This window comes from Mytilus edulis, chromosome 2 (assembly GCF_963676685.1).
Source record: "Mytilus edulis chromosome 2, xbMytEdul2.2, whole genome shotgun sequence".
Taxonomy (NCBI): Eukaryota; Metazoa; Mollusca; class Bivalvia; order Mytilida; family Mytilidae; genus Mytilus; species Mytilus edulis.
The window spans coordinates 7,795,899-7,814,657 of record NC_092345.1 but is presented as its reverse complement, the minus strand read 5'-3'; the positions used below and the strand labels follow the sequence as shown (position 1 = coordinate 7,814,657).

At 32.2% G+C, this 18,759-nt stretch overlaps 1 protein-coding gene across 1 annotated transcript; it reads left to right on the top strand.

The window, feature by feature from the left end:
- The first annotated feature begins 4,212 nt into the window (after window positions 1-4,212).
- On the top strand, window positions 4,213-17,556 carry LOC139511331 (L-proline trans-4-hydroxylase-like). The gene is made up of 10 exons (XM_071297974.1): window positions 4,213-4,236; window positions 5,055-5,103; window positions 5,391-5,472; window positions 5,945-6,035; window positions 7,232-7,342; window positions 7,584-7,675; window positions 13,511-13,601; window positions 13,808-13,940; window positions 15,724-15,875; window positions 17,238-17,556. The coding sequence occupies exons 2-10, from the start codon at window positions 5,073-5,075 to the stop codon at window positions 17,373-17,375; spliced, it is 921 nt and encodes a 306-aa protein (XP_071154075.1). The 5' UTR covers window positions 4,213-4,236; window positions 5,055-5,072; the 3' UTR covers window positions 17,376-17,556.
- The last annotated feature ends 1,203 nt before the right edge of the window (window positions 17,557-18,759 follow it).

The following is an 18,759-nucleotide window of genomic DNA, read 5'->3' as shown; positions in this document are numbered from 1 at the left end:
ATTAAGTAACACAAATGTTTCTGTTGTCGCCCTTGCATTATCTAAATCTGATAATACCCCCATATCATATGATTGCACGTATTTACAAACATATATCTGCAAATTTGATATAAATAACCCGAAGCAAAATATTTGATGCAAGGGAAAATATAGCATATGACGTATTTTTGATTGTTTAGAAAAGTCCCACGATGAGCTGTACATTAACATTTAGGAAGCGTATGGTCTCCTGTTAGTTTGAAAGCCTGCCAACCGCTTCAAGATCAGACAACCATAGGGCAGATTTTTTTTATTATTGTAGTGCAATATGTTGAGTATGTATCATACTGCAATTTCATTTACATCACTGAATCAGATATGATAAGAGTACTAACTAACATTACTACAATAAGTAAAGTGCTACTAGTATATTTATATCAACAAATTGACCAATTTTAATATAAAACATCACAAGGAAAATAAGATCACTCATTGTAAGTCAAACTGTGTTTGATTTTACTTTAGTCGGCCGCCGTGTATTTTGAGATATCTAATTAATCAAACAACACTTGACAAAGTAGTTTGTACTTTTTTTTAGATAACGCTAGTGATGACTTTCGGCTACTTTGGCACTTATTATTACTTTTTTATATCTTGTTTCACCGCTTCAAACGGAGGACAAGGTTATCCTAATATTGAACCTTTCATTTGGCTTCCTTATGTTAAAATCCCGTTAGCGTATAACCTAAATGATCGAAACGTCGGACCAATGGGATGTTGAACCATTTAGGTGTCGGAATATTGCGATATCGGCATATTATAGCTTCATTTTAACTTCTAATCTCATCGTTCTTATCGGTTAACATATCCATACACATACAACTTCCTTGGCATGGACATATATTAGTACAGCAGAGGTTTTGCTCAAAGCGGACACAAGATCTACTATATACAGATTGAAATAAAAATTGGGAATGGACAAGAGGGATTTGTCAAAGAGACACCAACCCGTTCAAAAAGCAGGCAACGGCCGAAGACCACCACAGGGTCACCAATGCAGCAAGAAACTCAAAAACCCGGAGGAGTTCTTCAGATGGCCCCTAAACAAAAATGTACTAGCTTGAAATGATAATGAACGTCATACTAAGCTTCGAAATATACTCAAGAAATTAAAATAAAAAATCATACAAAACTAAGAAAGGCCAGAGACTCCTGACTTGGGACAGGCGCAAAATTGCGGCGGGGTTAAACATGGTTTTTTGAAATCTCAACCCGCCCCCTATACTTATACCAATGTGTGAACAGATAAAATCTTGTAGAAAGTTGGATGACATTATACCGGACGGATGTTGCCTTTTAGCCAACCAACGTCATACGGAGAACTTTTATTGTTTCTGTAGTTAGGTCGACATTGTCTTGGATAAAATTTTGACCCCCAGAAGAAAAATAATGCCATGTAGAATGTATGTCCCATTTTCAATTTTTCTAATCTCCTGATCAGTCAAACTTGTTGATAGTTATCAAAGGTGTGTCCATAAATACGGTGCATTTGTAATGATAAACCTAAATGAAAAAGTGTAAACAAAATATTTATAGATAATATACATTCTACTAAAGCCATGCATCTAGGAACTTTGTCAATAGGTATATCGTACTCTTTATTAACTGCCGCGTATACGCCATCATCCAAAAGACATTCACAGAAATGTTTTTAGAGAAGGTGGAATAATTTCAATTGAATAATCCAGTGAAATGTTTTTAGATAATGGATATTCATCTGATTGGATTACAACTTTACCCTATATCTGCTTCCCTAAAATACTAGTAGCTGCAAAAAGTGCTTGCAACCAATTTCGCAGTCACTGCTCAAATCTTTAAATTTGACAGACTGTATATCACAGTCATTTTAAACGGGTAATTTTCCGTCATTTAATACGGCATAAGACAAAATTTAGAGCTACTGTATACAATATTGGACGTAGCTTGACCTTGTTGAGGCTGTATACATGTAACTATAAATTAAGCCCGGTTAACTGTACAGGCACGTCATCTTTAATCGTCGAAATGTTAGTAAAAGCTGTTTTATGTTTAGAATTAAATAGCTCTTTACTTTCTGGTTTCAAATTTTGTAGCAAATATTTAGCGATGCAAGCTCGATGGTATAAAAATTTAATAGTAAAATTATCACGAGTTATTTTGTAAATCAGATCATTGTAGGAGATAATGTAGTAACACTCAATACAGCTTGAGTTTGCTCTTCAGAGGATACCTTATGAAGTTGTGTAACTTGCTCATAGGCTTTATACATTTGCAAAATATACAACTTGAACAGACAAATAAGAATGAGTTGTAGATCTACTGCATACCCTCGTTGATATATGAGAAGAGACTGGTCGGTAAAATTGGTACATGTAGTACAAAGTCTTTGTACAGACAAAACAGAAGATGATAGGTTGTGCTTACTTTTGAAATATTTATAGCAACTCTTATGATATTTTGTATTTTCAAATGGGATGTTTTAATTTTTTTGTTCATATTCATCGACCAGTCTTCTGTATATTTCATCTTTTCGTTTTCCCACTGCGGCGATACAACTGTATTTTCATTTAAGTGTTTAACTACATAGTTTCTATGTAGTGAATACATACATGACAGACTATGCATCTGTGTCAATCAATGGATAGTTTTTGCTTTTTAGCATAGGAAGGGTTTCATTGTGAACTGGACTGTGAAAATTTGACACGACTCGGAAGAGTTTCGACAATTTTCCGATACGATTCCTTATTTAGAAAGGGGTGAATTCTACAGAACTCAAAAACTATGTTTTACTTCGATTTGATCTTAATTTCGGACGATTTTATATCTATTTAAGCTACACCGAAGTTAAAGATAGAAATAGAACCGTTTAAATATGATTTATCGTACTCTTATAGCACTATTAAGTACACGGAAATCGACTAATATATTCAGTAAGAAAACGATAACGAAATAGATAAAGGATTCCGGAAACTATAGTGATTTTACCCAACATCATAAAATTACAGAAATTCGTGATTTTAAGAAATTTTAAGATAAAGTCTTGATCTTGAATGAAAAAACGATAACTGATGAGTAATTTGGTGTGTTCTAAAACGGATAGAGTGCAAAAGCATTTAATACAAATTTAATTGTAGATCCGAAAAGGTCAGGATTATGAAAATTTTCGTACAAAATGTCAAATATTTAGAAGGAATGCAAAAGCATGCGGACTTACAGTTGTAAATATTGTTTTTCATCATTTTAAGAATCTAATTCACTTAATTATTCTGTCTAAAAGAAGAGATACAACTAATTTCCTTTGCTTGAAAAACATGTCGTAATTTTATAATTTTCAGCTAATTTCTGAAATAAACGTCAATTTTACAAAAACAACACCGTACGATTTTGTGACGACCGGGCAAAAATCAAAGTTAAATCATTATTCTTTCATTTAAAAAAGAAATTAGCCGTGTGTTAGGTGGGTGCATTAAAGTCCTTAACTAGACGTCTTTTTCAAATATTACACTCGCCTATTACAGAGTATAGTCAAAAAGTTTTTTAGTTTACAAGTGTATCTCAAGTCTAAATGAAAATATACAAACGGATCATTATTGATGATGTTCAAAGGAAACTAAAGATTCTACAACTGTGAATTATTGATAAGGAATCGTCAAAATCTACAATAAAAAGAAGTGAAAGATACTCAAGGTATATACCAAAATGTATTATAAAGACATCTATAAAAAATGTTTTGTATGTGCATAAACACGTTTATAATGTTGGAAGAGACTCAAAGTACATACACATTACTTCTATTATTAACTTATTAAACTATAGTAAAGAGTTGAAGTTGAAAATGGCCATGGAGTTAAACAATGATAAGCCATGTTTCGCTTAGGTGAATACAAATTTATTTAACCCCTTCTTTCCTTCCCAATCCGAGAAAAAATATTCTTACTAAAATAATCATGATAGGTATGATATCTTCTTACTTTAGAAATAAGTACCAATATAACAGCACACGCTTTATAGATCAAAAATATAATTTTCGATGTTGAAATTTTGTAGGAATGATAAAAAATTTTGCTACGTAGTTGCGTCCTATTTGTACAGAGATAATTATCGTCATAAGTTGACAGGTTATCAGACATATACGATATACGAATGTGTGTATGAATTTATTACATTTATCAAAGTAAACAGTATTAACAACATTTAAAGGTAAGCGTTACCCACTCGGTAAGTTGGTGTAAGTCATTTTCCTTTAATATAAATAGCATTAATTTGCATTTCAATAACATAAAAGTTAATCAAAATTAAAACATCAATTTCTAAATTTCATTAGACCGTATCAACTCTCTTGATTTATCTTCATCAGGAACTCTTAAAACCGATTACTTGAAAGCCAACGCTAACGGTGCAATTCATTATTGCGCTTGTTTACTTCACGACGACACGAATGAAATCATTCCTTTTTTTTAAAAACAATATAGTATTTGTAAAGATATCCCAGGTCTTATCACTTTTTGAATTTGCCTTGGAGTTTGGTATTTTTGTTTTACTTTTATATGGTATCAGTTTAGATATCGACGGTCCAAGAGTAACTAACAAACAGAATAATCAGATAAATTTTGATCAGTCGTAATCCCCTGTACGATTGTCAAACTATCTAACATAAAACTGCTCTCAAATGATCTAAAACAGTTCTACCTTGATGTGCATGCTTCACCTAAGGTTTTTCTAGTTGTGTTTGGCAAATATTTCTCGGAATTATGATTCCTTAAAGCTCATTAACTGCGTTCTGCACTTGGCCTTTTTTACTGTTTTGATTTGACCTCACTGATGAGTTTTATGTAAACGAAAATCGCGGCTGGCGAAAATGCATGAACAGGAACTGAAATAAAAAAAGAATTGCATATGTCAGTAGGCGGATATTAAAAAAGCGAAAACTATTTACATGAGATAACTGCATAGGTTTTTTTTATATAGAGTTTTTATGTTTGTTTCCTGTGCATTTTAATTAAACAAAAGATTTAACTTTTTTTATTTACTTATAGGAGTGTGTCTTTCCAGCAATGGCTAAAGAAAGTACAAAGCTGAATTCTGGTTTGTGTCCTTAACAATAAGTATTTGTATCAATGTTAAGCCCAATTTTATTTTCAAATATAGATTAAAAACTGTAGCATTACAATACTCAAACATATATCTGAAGTCTATAGTATTGAGGAAATATCTCTTAATATCTAGATCATGGTAATTAGATCAATTTCGTAAATGTTTTGTTTTTCGCAGATATATTCAATTTAATATGGGCTCATTCCTTAGTAATTTGACCAATTGCGGTCCTGCTTGTATTTCTCATCACAAGCTATAAATGTATATTAATTTTGCAGAATACCTATATAACCGTGATGACTTCCAAATTACACCAAAGATGAAACAAAGCTTTGACAAATATGGTTACATTTTAGTACGGTACGTGCTTTATGAACGAAAAGATATAGGCGAGTATGGAATAAAACCATGAATAAAAGACAACATACTAAGTAACAAAACACAAAACTACATTGATAACATACACATATTAAATTTAAATAAATTCTATTGGTACATTCCAAAGTCGTTTTTATCATATCAAAACCAAGGGTTTTGCGATTCGAACCTATTTAATTTGCAACATCTATTTTTATTTTTTTGCAAGGTATATAATATAAATCGTCATATAGAACGAAGTTGAAGTTGAAAACTATTCGATTTTATCAGCTGTTCAATTTTTTTTTACATAGATTTGGGTTGTCAACGAGTTTTGGCCTCGAGTACAATTGATAGGAAACTGATTGTTGGAATATGCATCTGCTACAGTAAAATTAATACAGTTAATTTTATTTCAAAAGTGAAAAGGTAAATTTTTGTTTAAAATCATTAGAATATATTTTTTTATTTTTAGGGGACTACTTGACAATGAAGAGGTTGAAAAGGTAAAGAAAGTATTTGAAAATGCCACATCAGAACAGATCCTGGAAGACAATAAAATGAGGGTAATACATTAATGTTAGAAATTAAGTTTAAGGAACATTGATAGCAATATTGACTGTGGTGTAGAAAAAAAGAGGGGCGAAAGATACTAAAGGGACAGTCAAACTCATACTAGATCGAAAATAAACTGACAACACCATGGTTAAAAACGAATAAGACAAACAGACAAATAATAGTACAGAAGACACAACATAGAAAACTGAAGAGTATGAAAACTGAAAACTATGCTTTCCTTGTCTTTATTGTTCATTATCTATTATATTTTGTGCTTTGACGTCTTAAATACTTGTAATATTTAACATGATCCATTTGTGTACTTAGTTCAAATATTGTATTGTTATTTTTCTTTTTAAAACGTGTCACTGACAGATTTTTTGATGCACCTTGTAAATTATATAGAGGGGTGATGGGATGTAAAAAGTAAAATAACAAAAAATTATTGACCTACAATGACAATTGAAAATGGAAAGTACCTTATCAAATGACAAAATCAAAAAGTCTTAAACACATCAAACGAAAGGAAAACAACCGTCATATCGTCTGGCGTAAATACAAAATTTAATCCTGGTATCTATGATGAATCTATTTGTAATACATTATACTCGTAATTGATTATAATTGTCTTTGTGTCTGAGTTAATTATTGTTTATTTTGTACATACAAAAAATAGCAACAATTCACGTAAGCCTTTAGAAAAGTTGAATTTAAGTTAAAGGACGCTCAAAATCGACAGTTTTAATTTTCTGTAGAAAATTCATCAACGTGTTTGCTGATTTTAGTATTCACGTGGTAAATAAAAGGTTTTTGGCTTCATAAATATTTTGATATGAGCGTCATAGATGAGTCTTATGTAGACGAAACGCGCGTCTGGCGTACTAAATTATAATCCTGGTACCTTTGGTAACTATTTTGTAAACAGTTTTAAGGAAATGGAAATAAACATTTTACAACTAGTCAAAATCTTAAAGGAAATGTAACATATCTTTATCCACTCCGACATTGAAACAAATGGTAAAGGATCATTGTAGAATGATTTCACGTCCATAAGGAGAATAATCACCATTATTCTTTCACGTTTTACAATCCTGGTGATAACTTATTCATTCGACATAAATGTTTGACATGTTCACACGTTTTTCTCAAGTTTGAATTGGTAATTAAACATAAAAATATCATCAATATTTATCTATCATTGAAGGTTTCTGATGGTCAAGGAAGAGAGGCCAAGTTAATAGTATGGTCACACCCTGGAAATGATGTCAGCGGGATGGTTAGTAGGTCGCAAAAAGTAGCAGGAACTTGTGAAAAGGTTAGTTTGCCTTGTGTACTTACAACTTAACAATACATCAGCAATCTGAAAATCTATCAGTAAGGCCATTACCAACAATATACAAATGCTTACACTATTTAATTGTGGAAAGACTTATTTAACGAACGCACGTATGTCATTCTATAAAAACAACTTACTGAAAACATTTTACTCATAGTAGATTTATCAACTTAACAAATTACTTTACAATAACTATATTTGTCATATTTCCTCATTTCAGCTCATGGGAGAGGAGGTCTACCATTATCATGGGAAACTAGTGAGTAAAGAGGCTTTCACTGGTGGCTCTCATTTGTGGCATCAGGATTACGGGTAATTTTACCATTATATAAACAGTTAAAAACATTTCATCATGACAGATGTAACAAATATATTGTAACAAACCTAGGGTTACTATAAACTGTTTAATCATCATTCAGGAGGAGTGGAATCAACGGCAGTGTGAAGAATCAGATTTGTAATAAACATAACAATGATATTTATTTCAACAGTATTTTGACTTCTTCTTTCAATATAATAGACATCAAATACACATTCATCATTCAACAGATAAAGCAATTATAAATCGGGTGGTCAATATAAAAGGTAGTTGACGGTTCAAGAGATTGATTCAGAATGACATGTCTGTCTACAGGCTCCTATTTATGTCTTTTGGCACTTACTATGACGTTAGAGTAAACATCTAATCGTCCAATCAAAAGCAACGTTTCTTACGTCTTTTGGCTTGAAACGTTCAAGAAGACAATCAGATTTCGTTATTATTAAATAAAGACTCGTTATTGAGTTGTCCTCATTTTGTCCTTCTTGTCCGAATTATATTTAAAAGCAAATAAAACCAAAAGGACATTTCTACATAATGCTATTTTTAAACGGACAGTAAATTCCTTTCTCGGTACGGCGTATGAACTTGGGTGTAATTTGCATAACCTTACGCATTAGATATAATGCTTAGATGAGATCAATGAAAACCCTGTTCTATCATAAATAAAGACAATGTTAATGAAAAGGGAGGCACAAACATAATAAATACGCAATTTATCTGCATTGATAAAGTGTTAACTTAAACAAATAATAATATGAGATCGCAAAGTGAAAGTACAGAACGGTGTCATGGCAGATGTAAACAAGTTGAATCTCACGACGATATTTGTCAAAATAAATCACTATGACGGGATAATCAAAGTATTTCATAGGTAAACATTACCAAGATATACATATAAAACTGGCCCTTATCACTTGCAAAGTACAAATAGTTTAAATCATGAGTATGAAAGTCAATGCATTTACCAGTGTTTGTGCACACCCGAGAAGTTGACCCCCGGCAATATTCAAATAAATATATGTCATATACAATAAATAATACGTTAAATAATAACAATAATAAGTCCAGATTTGTCACAATTTCCCCCACCCAAGTCTTAAAATACTCCTGTATTTTCTGGAGGTAACAGTATGCCAGTACTTTTATTCTTCACTTATAGTCTCTATGTTCTTCAATCTTTAATGGAATATATTCACACTGTTTAATTATATCATCCACACTTCTGTGTCTTCAGGGAAATCATCTTTCTGTCATCTGTAGATAATTTTCACTATTACACTCATAGCAATTTCTGATAAGACATCGGACACATTTTAAAAACCATAGAGAAACACTAGAGCCATTCACGAATTTCTTCCACTTATCTACAAAAACACAGTATCACTTTAACATCAAATAATAATTTCTGTTGACGCTGCAACTATAATTATTAACTACCTTGGAAATATCACAATATTCCACCAAATTTTCTAGAAAACCCCCTCTTTTCAACCAACTCTGGGGTGATCAGTCCCTATAGGCAAATCTGGGCTACGTTTCTAGAAATATCATATAACAACTGGATGCATTCACAACACTGCACCAATACTTCTTCATATACACTATATCTCAACACATGAATAATCTTATTCATAAAAAAATAAAAATAACGAGTGATACACATTTAAACACATAAGCACAATAAATTTTGAATGGCGTCTTGTCCTCTTCTTTGGTTTTAACTTCACTTCTTGCTAGATTATGAGACACTTTCTTTTATCACTTTAAATCATTTTGTGATATCATTTCCATTATATTCTGCGAGTCTATCTATGTGAAATACTTTTCCTGCTTTCTTTGTCACATCAATATTCCGTAATTTACTGATACTGCACGAATTTAGATAATAAATCTTGTTTTAAAATTTTATCAAGGTAATATCACAAATAATCACATTATTTTCATAAAACATATTTTGCCAAAGTTCTCTTATGTTTGTCCATAAACGGAACCATGCATATAAAATCCATTATCTATTATTTTGTTTGACCCCCTATTTGATTTATTCTGCTATTTATAATTTGAGTCTGAATTTCATTTCCAACACATTTAAAATCATTTAATTAACACAAAATACGATTTCTGTAACCGTCAACTCCCGACCTATTGAATAAACGGAAGGTTGTCTCCCTGAACCGTTTCCATAGTTGTATTTGGTCTGAAATTTCTAAAATTCTGTGAATTCGGGTGTTTATTCTCCCTAAATTCATGACCATTAGACATAGAACATTGTCTATAAAAATGATCAGGCGAGTCACAAAGGAAGCAGGTCCTTTGATTCTGTGTATTGCCCCCATTTTGGTAATTTTTGTGGCAAAATCTAAAGTTGGATCGGTTGTTCGTATTCCGAATCTGATTTTCTAACTTATCCATTCTACTTAAAAGCATTTGAATGGTTCTGTCATTATTTGGCTGTTGGGAAATTAATCTGACATTTTGGTCACCATTATTTTGCCATTCCATATCTAATCTATTTTCACTATAATTTTCACAAGAAGCAAAGCGGACACTAGTTTTCTTTTGACTTGACTCCCCTAAAAGAGCCTCATATCTTTCAATTATATCTACAGCGTCAGCGACCGTTTTACATTCTCGATCTACACATCGACATTTCATTTCTATAGGAATCGACTTGTATAACTGATTGAGCGCCAACACTTCTTGTGCCAATGAATCTAAATTACAATAAGCTTTTTGTACCATCTGGCGGAGGTCATCACCGAGAGCAGCAACTGTTTCACCAGAATTTCGCTTTCTCATTTCAAAACGAGATAACCATCTGTTTTGTTGACGGGCACTTCCGAATCTTTCTTCTAAGCGTTGCACAAGTATACTATAAGGTCGGCGTTCATGGGAAGGAAGGCTCATATAAAAAGTTCGTGCAGGGCCCTTTAAACTTGCAGCAAGTGTCAACACTCTATCCTCCATGCTCCATCTGCCTAGTTCTGCACAATCTTGAAAATGCGAAAAATATTCTTCCCAATCCGATCCACTATAAGCATCTGGGCGAATTGTAGCATGATGTCCAGCAATCGGCAACTGTTCACGGCAAAATCGTGGTGCATTTCCCCATTTTCTTTCATGACCGCTATTATTTTCAAAATACGAAACACCTGGTTCACCTTCAAAATTCCTTTCCATCTCTACTGTATTTCTCTGTCTAACCATATTGTCTCGTACGTTGTCATTGAATTCACTTTCCATATCACCTTGACCTTGTTTTATTGTATTTAATGCAGAGTCTTCATTATTTTTCTCGACCGTTTCACGTTTATCCATATTCAACTCGATTTCTGAATCAGATTCGTCAGACATTGAAAATTATTACCAGTTCACTAAAATCGTTGAAAATTTAATATTATAATCAAACTTAACAATCACAGGCGAGGTATTCGATCACCGGATGACAATTATTTTTGTCATCCCACTTCTGACACCAAACTGTAACAAACCTAGGGTTACTATAAACTGTTTAATCATCATTCAGGAGGAGTGGAATCAACGGCAGTGTGAAGAAACAGATTTGTAATAAACATAACAATGATATTTATTTCAACAGTATTTTGACTTCTTCTTTCAATATAATAGACATCAAATACACATTCATCATTCAACAGATAAAGCAATTATAAATCGGGTGGTCAATATAAAAGGTAGTTGACGGTTCAAGAGATTGATTCAGAATGACATGTCTGTCTACAGGCTCCTATTTATGTCTTTTGGCACTTACTATGACGTTAGAGTAAACATCTAATCGTCCAATCAAAAGCAACGTTTCTTACGTCTTTTGGCTTGAAACGTTCAAGAAGACAATCAGATTTCGTTATTATTAAATAAAGACTCGTTATTGAGTTGTCCTCATTTTGTCCTTCTTGTCCGAATTATATTTAAAAGCAAATAAAACCAAAAGGACATTTCTACATAATGCTATTTTTAAACGGACATTAAATTCCTTTCTCGGTACGGCGTATGAACTTGGGTGTAATTTGCATAACCTTACGCATTAGATATAATGCTTAGATGAGATCAATGAAAACCCTGTTCTATCATAAATAAAGACAATGTTAATGAAAAGGGAGGCACAAACATAATAAATACGCAATTTATCTGCATTGATAAAGTGTTAACTTAAACAAATAATAATATGAGATCGCAAAGTGAAAGTACAGAACGGTGTCATGGCAGATGTAAACAAGTTGAATCTCACGACGATATTTGTCAAAATAAATCACTATGACGGGATAATCAAAGTATTTCATAGGTAAACATTACCAAGATATACATATAAAACTGGCCCTTATCACTTGCAAAGTACAAATAGTTTAAATCATGAGTATGAAAGTCAATGCATTTACCAGTGTTTGTGCACACCCGAGAAGTTGACCACCCGGCAATATTCAAATAAATATATGTCATATACAATAAATAATACGTTAAATAATAACAATAATAAGTCCAGATTTGTCACAATATCAAGAAGACATTCAAAACATATAAGTTGAGATAAATCGATAACACGACGAAATGACCAAACCTGAAAGGAGAACAAAAACGACAAAATAAGTCCACAAATCACTACATAGAATTTTAAAAAGAGAGCAACTCAAAATATACTAAAATTAAGGGGTGAGTATATGTACTCTGGAATAAAAAACAGACCCTGATCCACTATGATTATGTAAGATATGATACCATCGCTATACAATTGAAAAGGTAAATCACAAAAGTACTGAATTCAAAAAGGAATGTTCCTAATCAAATGGTAAAATCAAAAGCCCAAACATATCAAACAACTGTCATATTCATGACTTGGTACAGGCATTTTCCTAGGTTTAATAATTTTAGAGCCGATTGACCTTGTCTGACCTTTGGTCATTCAATAACGAACCAAATAACGCATAACATATTTTGATAAGTCCAATAAAAAGTAAAATCACAAAAATACTGAACTCAGAGGAAAATCAATTCGGAAAGTCCATAATCACATGGCAAAATCAAATAACAAAACGCATCAAAAACGAATGGACAAGAACTGTCATATTCCTGACTTGGTACAGGCATTTTCAAATGTAGAAAATGGTGGATTGAACCTGGTTTTATAGCTAGCTAAACCTCTCACTATAAAAACTATATCATAATTTAAGGATGTACTTAGGTGAGGGTTTGTGAAATCAAAAAAATCAGGAATTTTAAATTAATACTATAAGTCAGAAGAGCATTAATAAAGGAACAAAATAAGCTAAAAATAATAATAATAGGTAATGGCGCTCATTTTCGAGATTTTGGGTTTTTAAAATATGGCGGGAAAAAGCTGACTCGGACTTTTACCTTTTTTTTGCATTGGTTTTATTTGGTTCTCAAATCATAAGAAAAAAAAATCTGCAATAATTTTGGCAAATGACTCTTTATGACCTACATGTATTAAGTCTTGTAAAATTATAAATAGGTGTTATGGGGCAAAATATTTTACATTGTATTGTATTGAAAAAAAACCAAGGAGTCCGAACATTTGACACAAATTCGAAAACCTCACCTAAGTACATCCTTTAGATGCTAACATTTGCACGCATCGAGAGGAAAACTTATCCCGAACAGGTTTCATACAAGGAAACAAACTTTATGAGTATAAATCCCAAATGATAAAATGTAAGCCGACATAGGGAAAATAACACCCATCTATCTGCACAGTAGCATTATAAAACGAAGTTCATAATGTACAGCGAAAAGTCAAGCAACCCTTCCTAGCTTAACACGCAAACGATGATTATGTTATTTTCATATTTTAGCTATTGGTATAAGAATGGCTGCCTGCTACCTAATATGATGACTGTTTTTATTGCTCTTGATAAATGCACAAAAGGAAATGGTTGCCTGCAGGTAAAATAAGAATTTATTTTTCATATACATCCACTCAAGTGAATAAATTAGAAACATTTAATTTATTGACATTTGACTATTGTTACTTCGATTTAAAAAAAAAAAAAAACCTTCATTGTGAATTTCTTATAATTTTTTCGTTTTATTTTTTTATATCTTATATTGCTAGTTCATAATATTGAATATGACAATTTGCTACCTTAAAGATATTGGAAGGTTCGCACACATGTGGCAGACTCGATCATGAATTGATGCACGGACAACAAGCGATACCAGACATTAAAAGAGTTGAACAGATAAAAGAACGTTGTCAGCTCGTATGGTGTGAAATGAATCCAGGTTCGATTACTTAATACTCAGTTAATATGATATGGCATTTGCTTACGACCAGTATTATGTCTTATGTGATGCAAAAAATCAACTGTCATATTCATGACTTGGTACATTTAATTATCGTGGATTTAACTGGCATTAAAACTAGCTAACCTCGCAATTGTATAAGTATCACAAAATGCTACCATATTGACAATATGTGTGAACTATACAAACAAACACAATCTTAATCACAAAAGACTTAATATATGTCAAGGGGTATGATATTAAGGAGGCATTCAAAACTAATGATGACTGAAGGACAACGTGAACACAGTTGCACAAAAGAGACTGAAAGAAAGAATGTTCTTCAAAAATAGGGACGAAAGATACCAGAGGGACAGTCAAACTCATTGATTGAGAATAAACTGAAAACGCCATGGCTAAAAATAAGAAGAAAAACGGACAAATCCTTATTTTTACGGAAATGTTGTTAACCGTGCCCGGAAATTTAGAAATGATCCATGTAAACTTATTCTAAAAGGTGACCTATTCAATACTGTAATAAGATAATTGAATATTGTTTTTATTGGTATAAATATTGATTTTGTTATCAGTAAATTAAAAGTTAACTAAATATACATATTCATGGAACTACAATCTGTCGATACCTGTAACTTGGCATTGCACAAGCTTATGTTTTTCTCTGGCTGTTTATGACGTCTTTACACTAAATCCATTGGATGTTGGATGTGTACGGATTGATAGTTTAGTCTTAGTTGCATGCTTTTTTTTTATTAGTTGTTAGTGGCTTTGAACTTGCTGTCAGATAACTGCGAGTACTCTCAGATCTGTTCATTGTGTCTTTTTGTGTCGGGATGTATAAGTACCAGGCCACGTCCACTGTATTTTTGTCCATCTGATGAGTTAAGCCTTTTTCAACTGATTTTTATAGTTCGTTCTTATGTTGTACTGTTATACCACTGTCCCAGGTTAGGGGGAGGGTTGGGATCCCGCTAACATGTTTAACCCCGCCACATTATTTATGTATATGCCTGTTCCAAGTCAGGAGCCTGTAATTCAGTGGTTGTCGTTTGTTTATGTGTTACATATTTGTTTTTCGTTCATTTTTTTACATAAATAAGGCCGTTAGTTTTCTTGTTTGAATTGTTTTACATTGTCTTATCGGGGCCTTTTATAGCTCACTATGCGGTATGGGCTTTGCTCATTGTTGAAGGCCGTACGGTGACCTATTGTTGTTAATATCTGTGTTATTTTGGTCTTTTGTGGATAGTTGTCTCATTGGCAATCATACCACATCTTCTTTTTTAAATACTAGTACAGAAGACACAACATAGAAAACTACAGACTAAGCACCAAGAACCCCACCAAAAACTGGTGTTGATCTCAGGTGCTCCGTGTTTAACATACAACGTGTATAAAAATAAAGATTAATTATCAAAAATCACTTTGAACTCGAATCCTTTGGAAAGATACGTAGTCATGGTGAATAATATTATATGTTTAGTGGCACCATCTTATTATTTATATAACATGCGTAAATCGATTATTACATTAACAAAATACCATTGGATCTTTAACAGTAATCACACAATGACATAATATCTTGAAGTTAAATGTAGGAAGATATTGGTTAAACGTCATTGAAAATTTACTAGTCAACACAAATAATCGTTAATGAAGTCTATATGTTTCGAAATGTGTTCTCGAACTGATCATGGTTTTAAATCATGAATAAATAGGAAAAATTTTAACAATGTGAACTCTAATGTATTCATTTCGTTATTAGGAGATGCTTTATTTTTTCACTCCAATATGATGCATACAAGTGGTCAGAACAGTAGTCCAAACAGAAGATGGGCTCTCCTGACGGCTTTCAATACAAAGTCAAACAATCCAACCAAGGAGCATCATCATCCATGTTACACACCACTGACTAAGGTAGTACTAGTGTAAAATGAAGTTACTTAACAAAATGACATATTGGCTAAATGTCTATTAAACAGTGTTCACATAAAATGTCTAAACAATTTGCCTACTATTCCGAAGTACTTTAAATCATTTCAGTTTTAGATTGGGTTTGTCGAACTCAGTATTTGGTTTTGGTAGTGGTTTATGAATTTTGTTTTAATACCGTATTTGAAAACTAAAAAAGTTTTCTTCAAAGACAAAGCATAAACACATTATGTATAGAAAACTGACGACAAATTAATGTTTAACAAAATACAACTCAGAAAAATAAAAGAATTGTAAACTTCGGGTGGTTGCTCAACGCACCAAGTGGGAGGATATATCATTTATGCTGGAACTTATAATATTTGACCGACTCATTTACGCCAACGTTATGTTTGACAAAAGTGCTTGTTCAACTAAACACATGTTTATTGGCAATCTCAGATATACATGTAGCTCAATACGAAAATAATAATTTCATTGTCTGTAACAATGACATTTATTTTACTTGACCAAATTCATTCATATCTTCAGTGGTGTTGCATTACTATTCAATAATGTGATAGGTATATAGATATAAGAAGATGTGTTATGATCAGTGCCAATAAGTTCAAAGTAGGTCTTTAACACGATTCAGACCAATTCAGACTAGTCGAGTTAAAATCAGTACAGTCGAGTATAGAAATAGGCCATTTCAGACTTTATTGGTTTGTAGTGTGAGTGCCAATAAGTTCAAAGTAGGTCTTTAACACGGAGCCTTGGCTCACACCGAACAGTAAACTATAAAGGGCCCCAAAAAGGACTAGTAAAAAACATTCAAACAGGAAAACCAAAGGTTTAATCTATATAAAAAAATGAGAAACGAGAAGCACTTATGAATCACACCAACAAACGACAACTACCGATCACCAGGCTTCTGACTTAGGACAGGTCCAAACAAATGCAGCGGGTAACAACTTTCACCCTAATCTGATAAAATAGTGTATATATATCACAACATAGTCAGACACACAATAAAATATCAATTGAATCACCAAATTCAATTAAAAAAGACATATTAACAAAAGTGAACTTGTACTGAACGAATATATTTTATCTATGCAAGATACTATAAATACAAAATCATTAAAATAAGGGCTGAGATGTTGAACAATATCAGAAAGACAGCCATAACCTTGGACAAAATGCTGAGTGACAAATAAAATAATGTACACGGGTAAATGAAAATAATTTTCTTGTAAGGTATACAGTAATGGAATACGGAAATATTTGTATTACTTAATTTCCATGAATTTGATTATATGCGACATAGTTTTCCTTTTAATAACATCTACACCAATCTACCTACAGGTTCCAGATGCTGCTATAAAGGAATGTGAGAACTACTCTCTTGATCTTTCACAGATGGGTTTTGTGCATCCAAGTCAATCCCAAACTAGTCGTCCAAGCCTAACAAAAGAGCAACAAGAAGCAGCAACGAGAAGTTAACGTTGTTGCATTTTACTCGTATTTCAAATACGTTACATAATAAGATTATGATAATTTGAATTGTAAAATGGTAAATTCATTTTACTTTATCGATGTAATTTATCACTAGATGAAATAATAACGTCGAAACAATTTGCTTTTTACATATTTTGTACTTATTGCAAATAAAATATAAATGATGAAAAACATATCGACAAAACCGTAACAAATTTGTTGTTTAAAAAATCAAAATGTCTTGATAATGTCAGTTTTTCGAGTGATTTCATATGAATCAAATAGTTTTGTTTTACAACTAAAACTCTTAAGCGATATTTGAAATCCATGAATGATTTTTAAAAAAAGTTTTCTCTACGTGAATTCTTTTTAATCCCTTCCCATACTTATAAAAGTAAAAATATATTGCATCTCAATATTGCCGGGACTGGGCAAAAAATATCTCAATCAGACAGTAAGAATATTGCAGGTAGGTAAATGTGAGAAAAAAAATCATAAAAATACTAAACTCAGAGGAAAATCAAATCGGAAAGTCCCTAATCACATGGCAAAATCAAATCACAAAACACATAAAAAACGAATGGACAAGAAATGTCATATTCCTGACTTGGTACAGGCATTTTCAAATGTTGAAAATGGTGGATTAAACCTGGTTTAAAGCGCGAAACCTCTCACTTTGTTGACAGTCTCATCAAATTCCGTTATATTTACAATGATACGTGAACTAAACAGACACAATAAATAAAATAGTCAAACTATGGGTACAGCAGTCATCATCGTGTAACAACTTTAAAAAGAGCAATTCAACAGAACACAAAACATCTGTTTACAAACACATTTATTGCTTCGTGTGTCTGACGGCAGAAAACTTTATACGTCACATTATTTGTTGTTCAATGTTTATGCAAACAATTTTAAAATTGCTAGACAATTTCACGTCAGCAAAGTAGAAAATGAGAATTGATTTAAGTAATCTAGTTTTGTGTTTTAATTCAATCAGTTTATAAATCAAATCTGTTGAAAAAGAGATCTATCTCCAATGTCATTTTCCTTAACGAGCTCATCATAGATTCTTCAGTGACTGTTAATGTAAAATGTAGTGACAACAAATAAGGCCATGCCAGGTTCATATTGTTCCCTTTTATAAAGAAATCTGTCTGTTGAAGCTAGCTATTATTGATGTTTAAATGAGCGGTAGAGGATAATTTGCTTTCATTTTGATTTAAATGCACTTATCATTGATACCAGAATTGAAATGTTTTATTTGCGCCAGATGCTCGTTTTGTATACAAAAGACTCATCAGTGGCCCTCGAATAAAAAAAATAAAAATAGGCCAAATAAAGTACGAAGTTGAAGAGCATTGAGGACCAAAAATTCCTAAAAGTTTTG

Excerpts from the sequence above, each read along its gene's own strand:
- LOC139511331 (XM_071297974.1), top strand. The coding sequence starts at position 5,073 with ATGGCTAAAGAAAGTACAAAGCTGAATTCTG. Across the intron at positions 13,602-13,807 it reads AAGGAAATGGTTGCCTGCAG|ATATTGGAAGGTTCGCACAC; the intron begins GTAAAATAAGAA and ends GCTACCTTAAAG. Across the intron at positions 13,941-15,723 it reads ATGGTGTGAAATGAATCCAG|GAGATGCTTTATTTTTTCAC; the intron begins GTTCGATTACTT and ends TTTCGTTATTAG.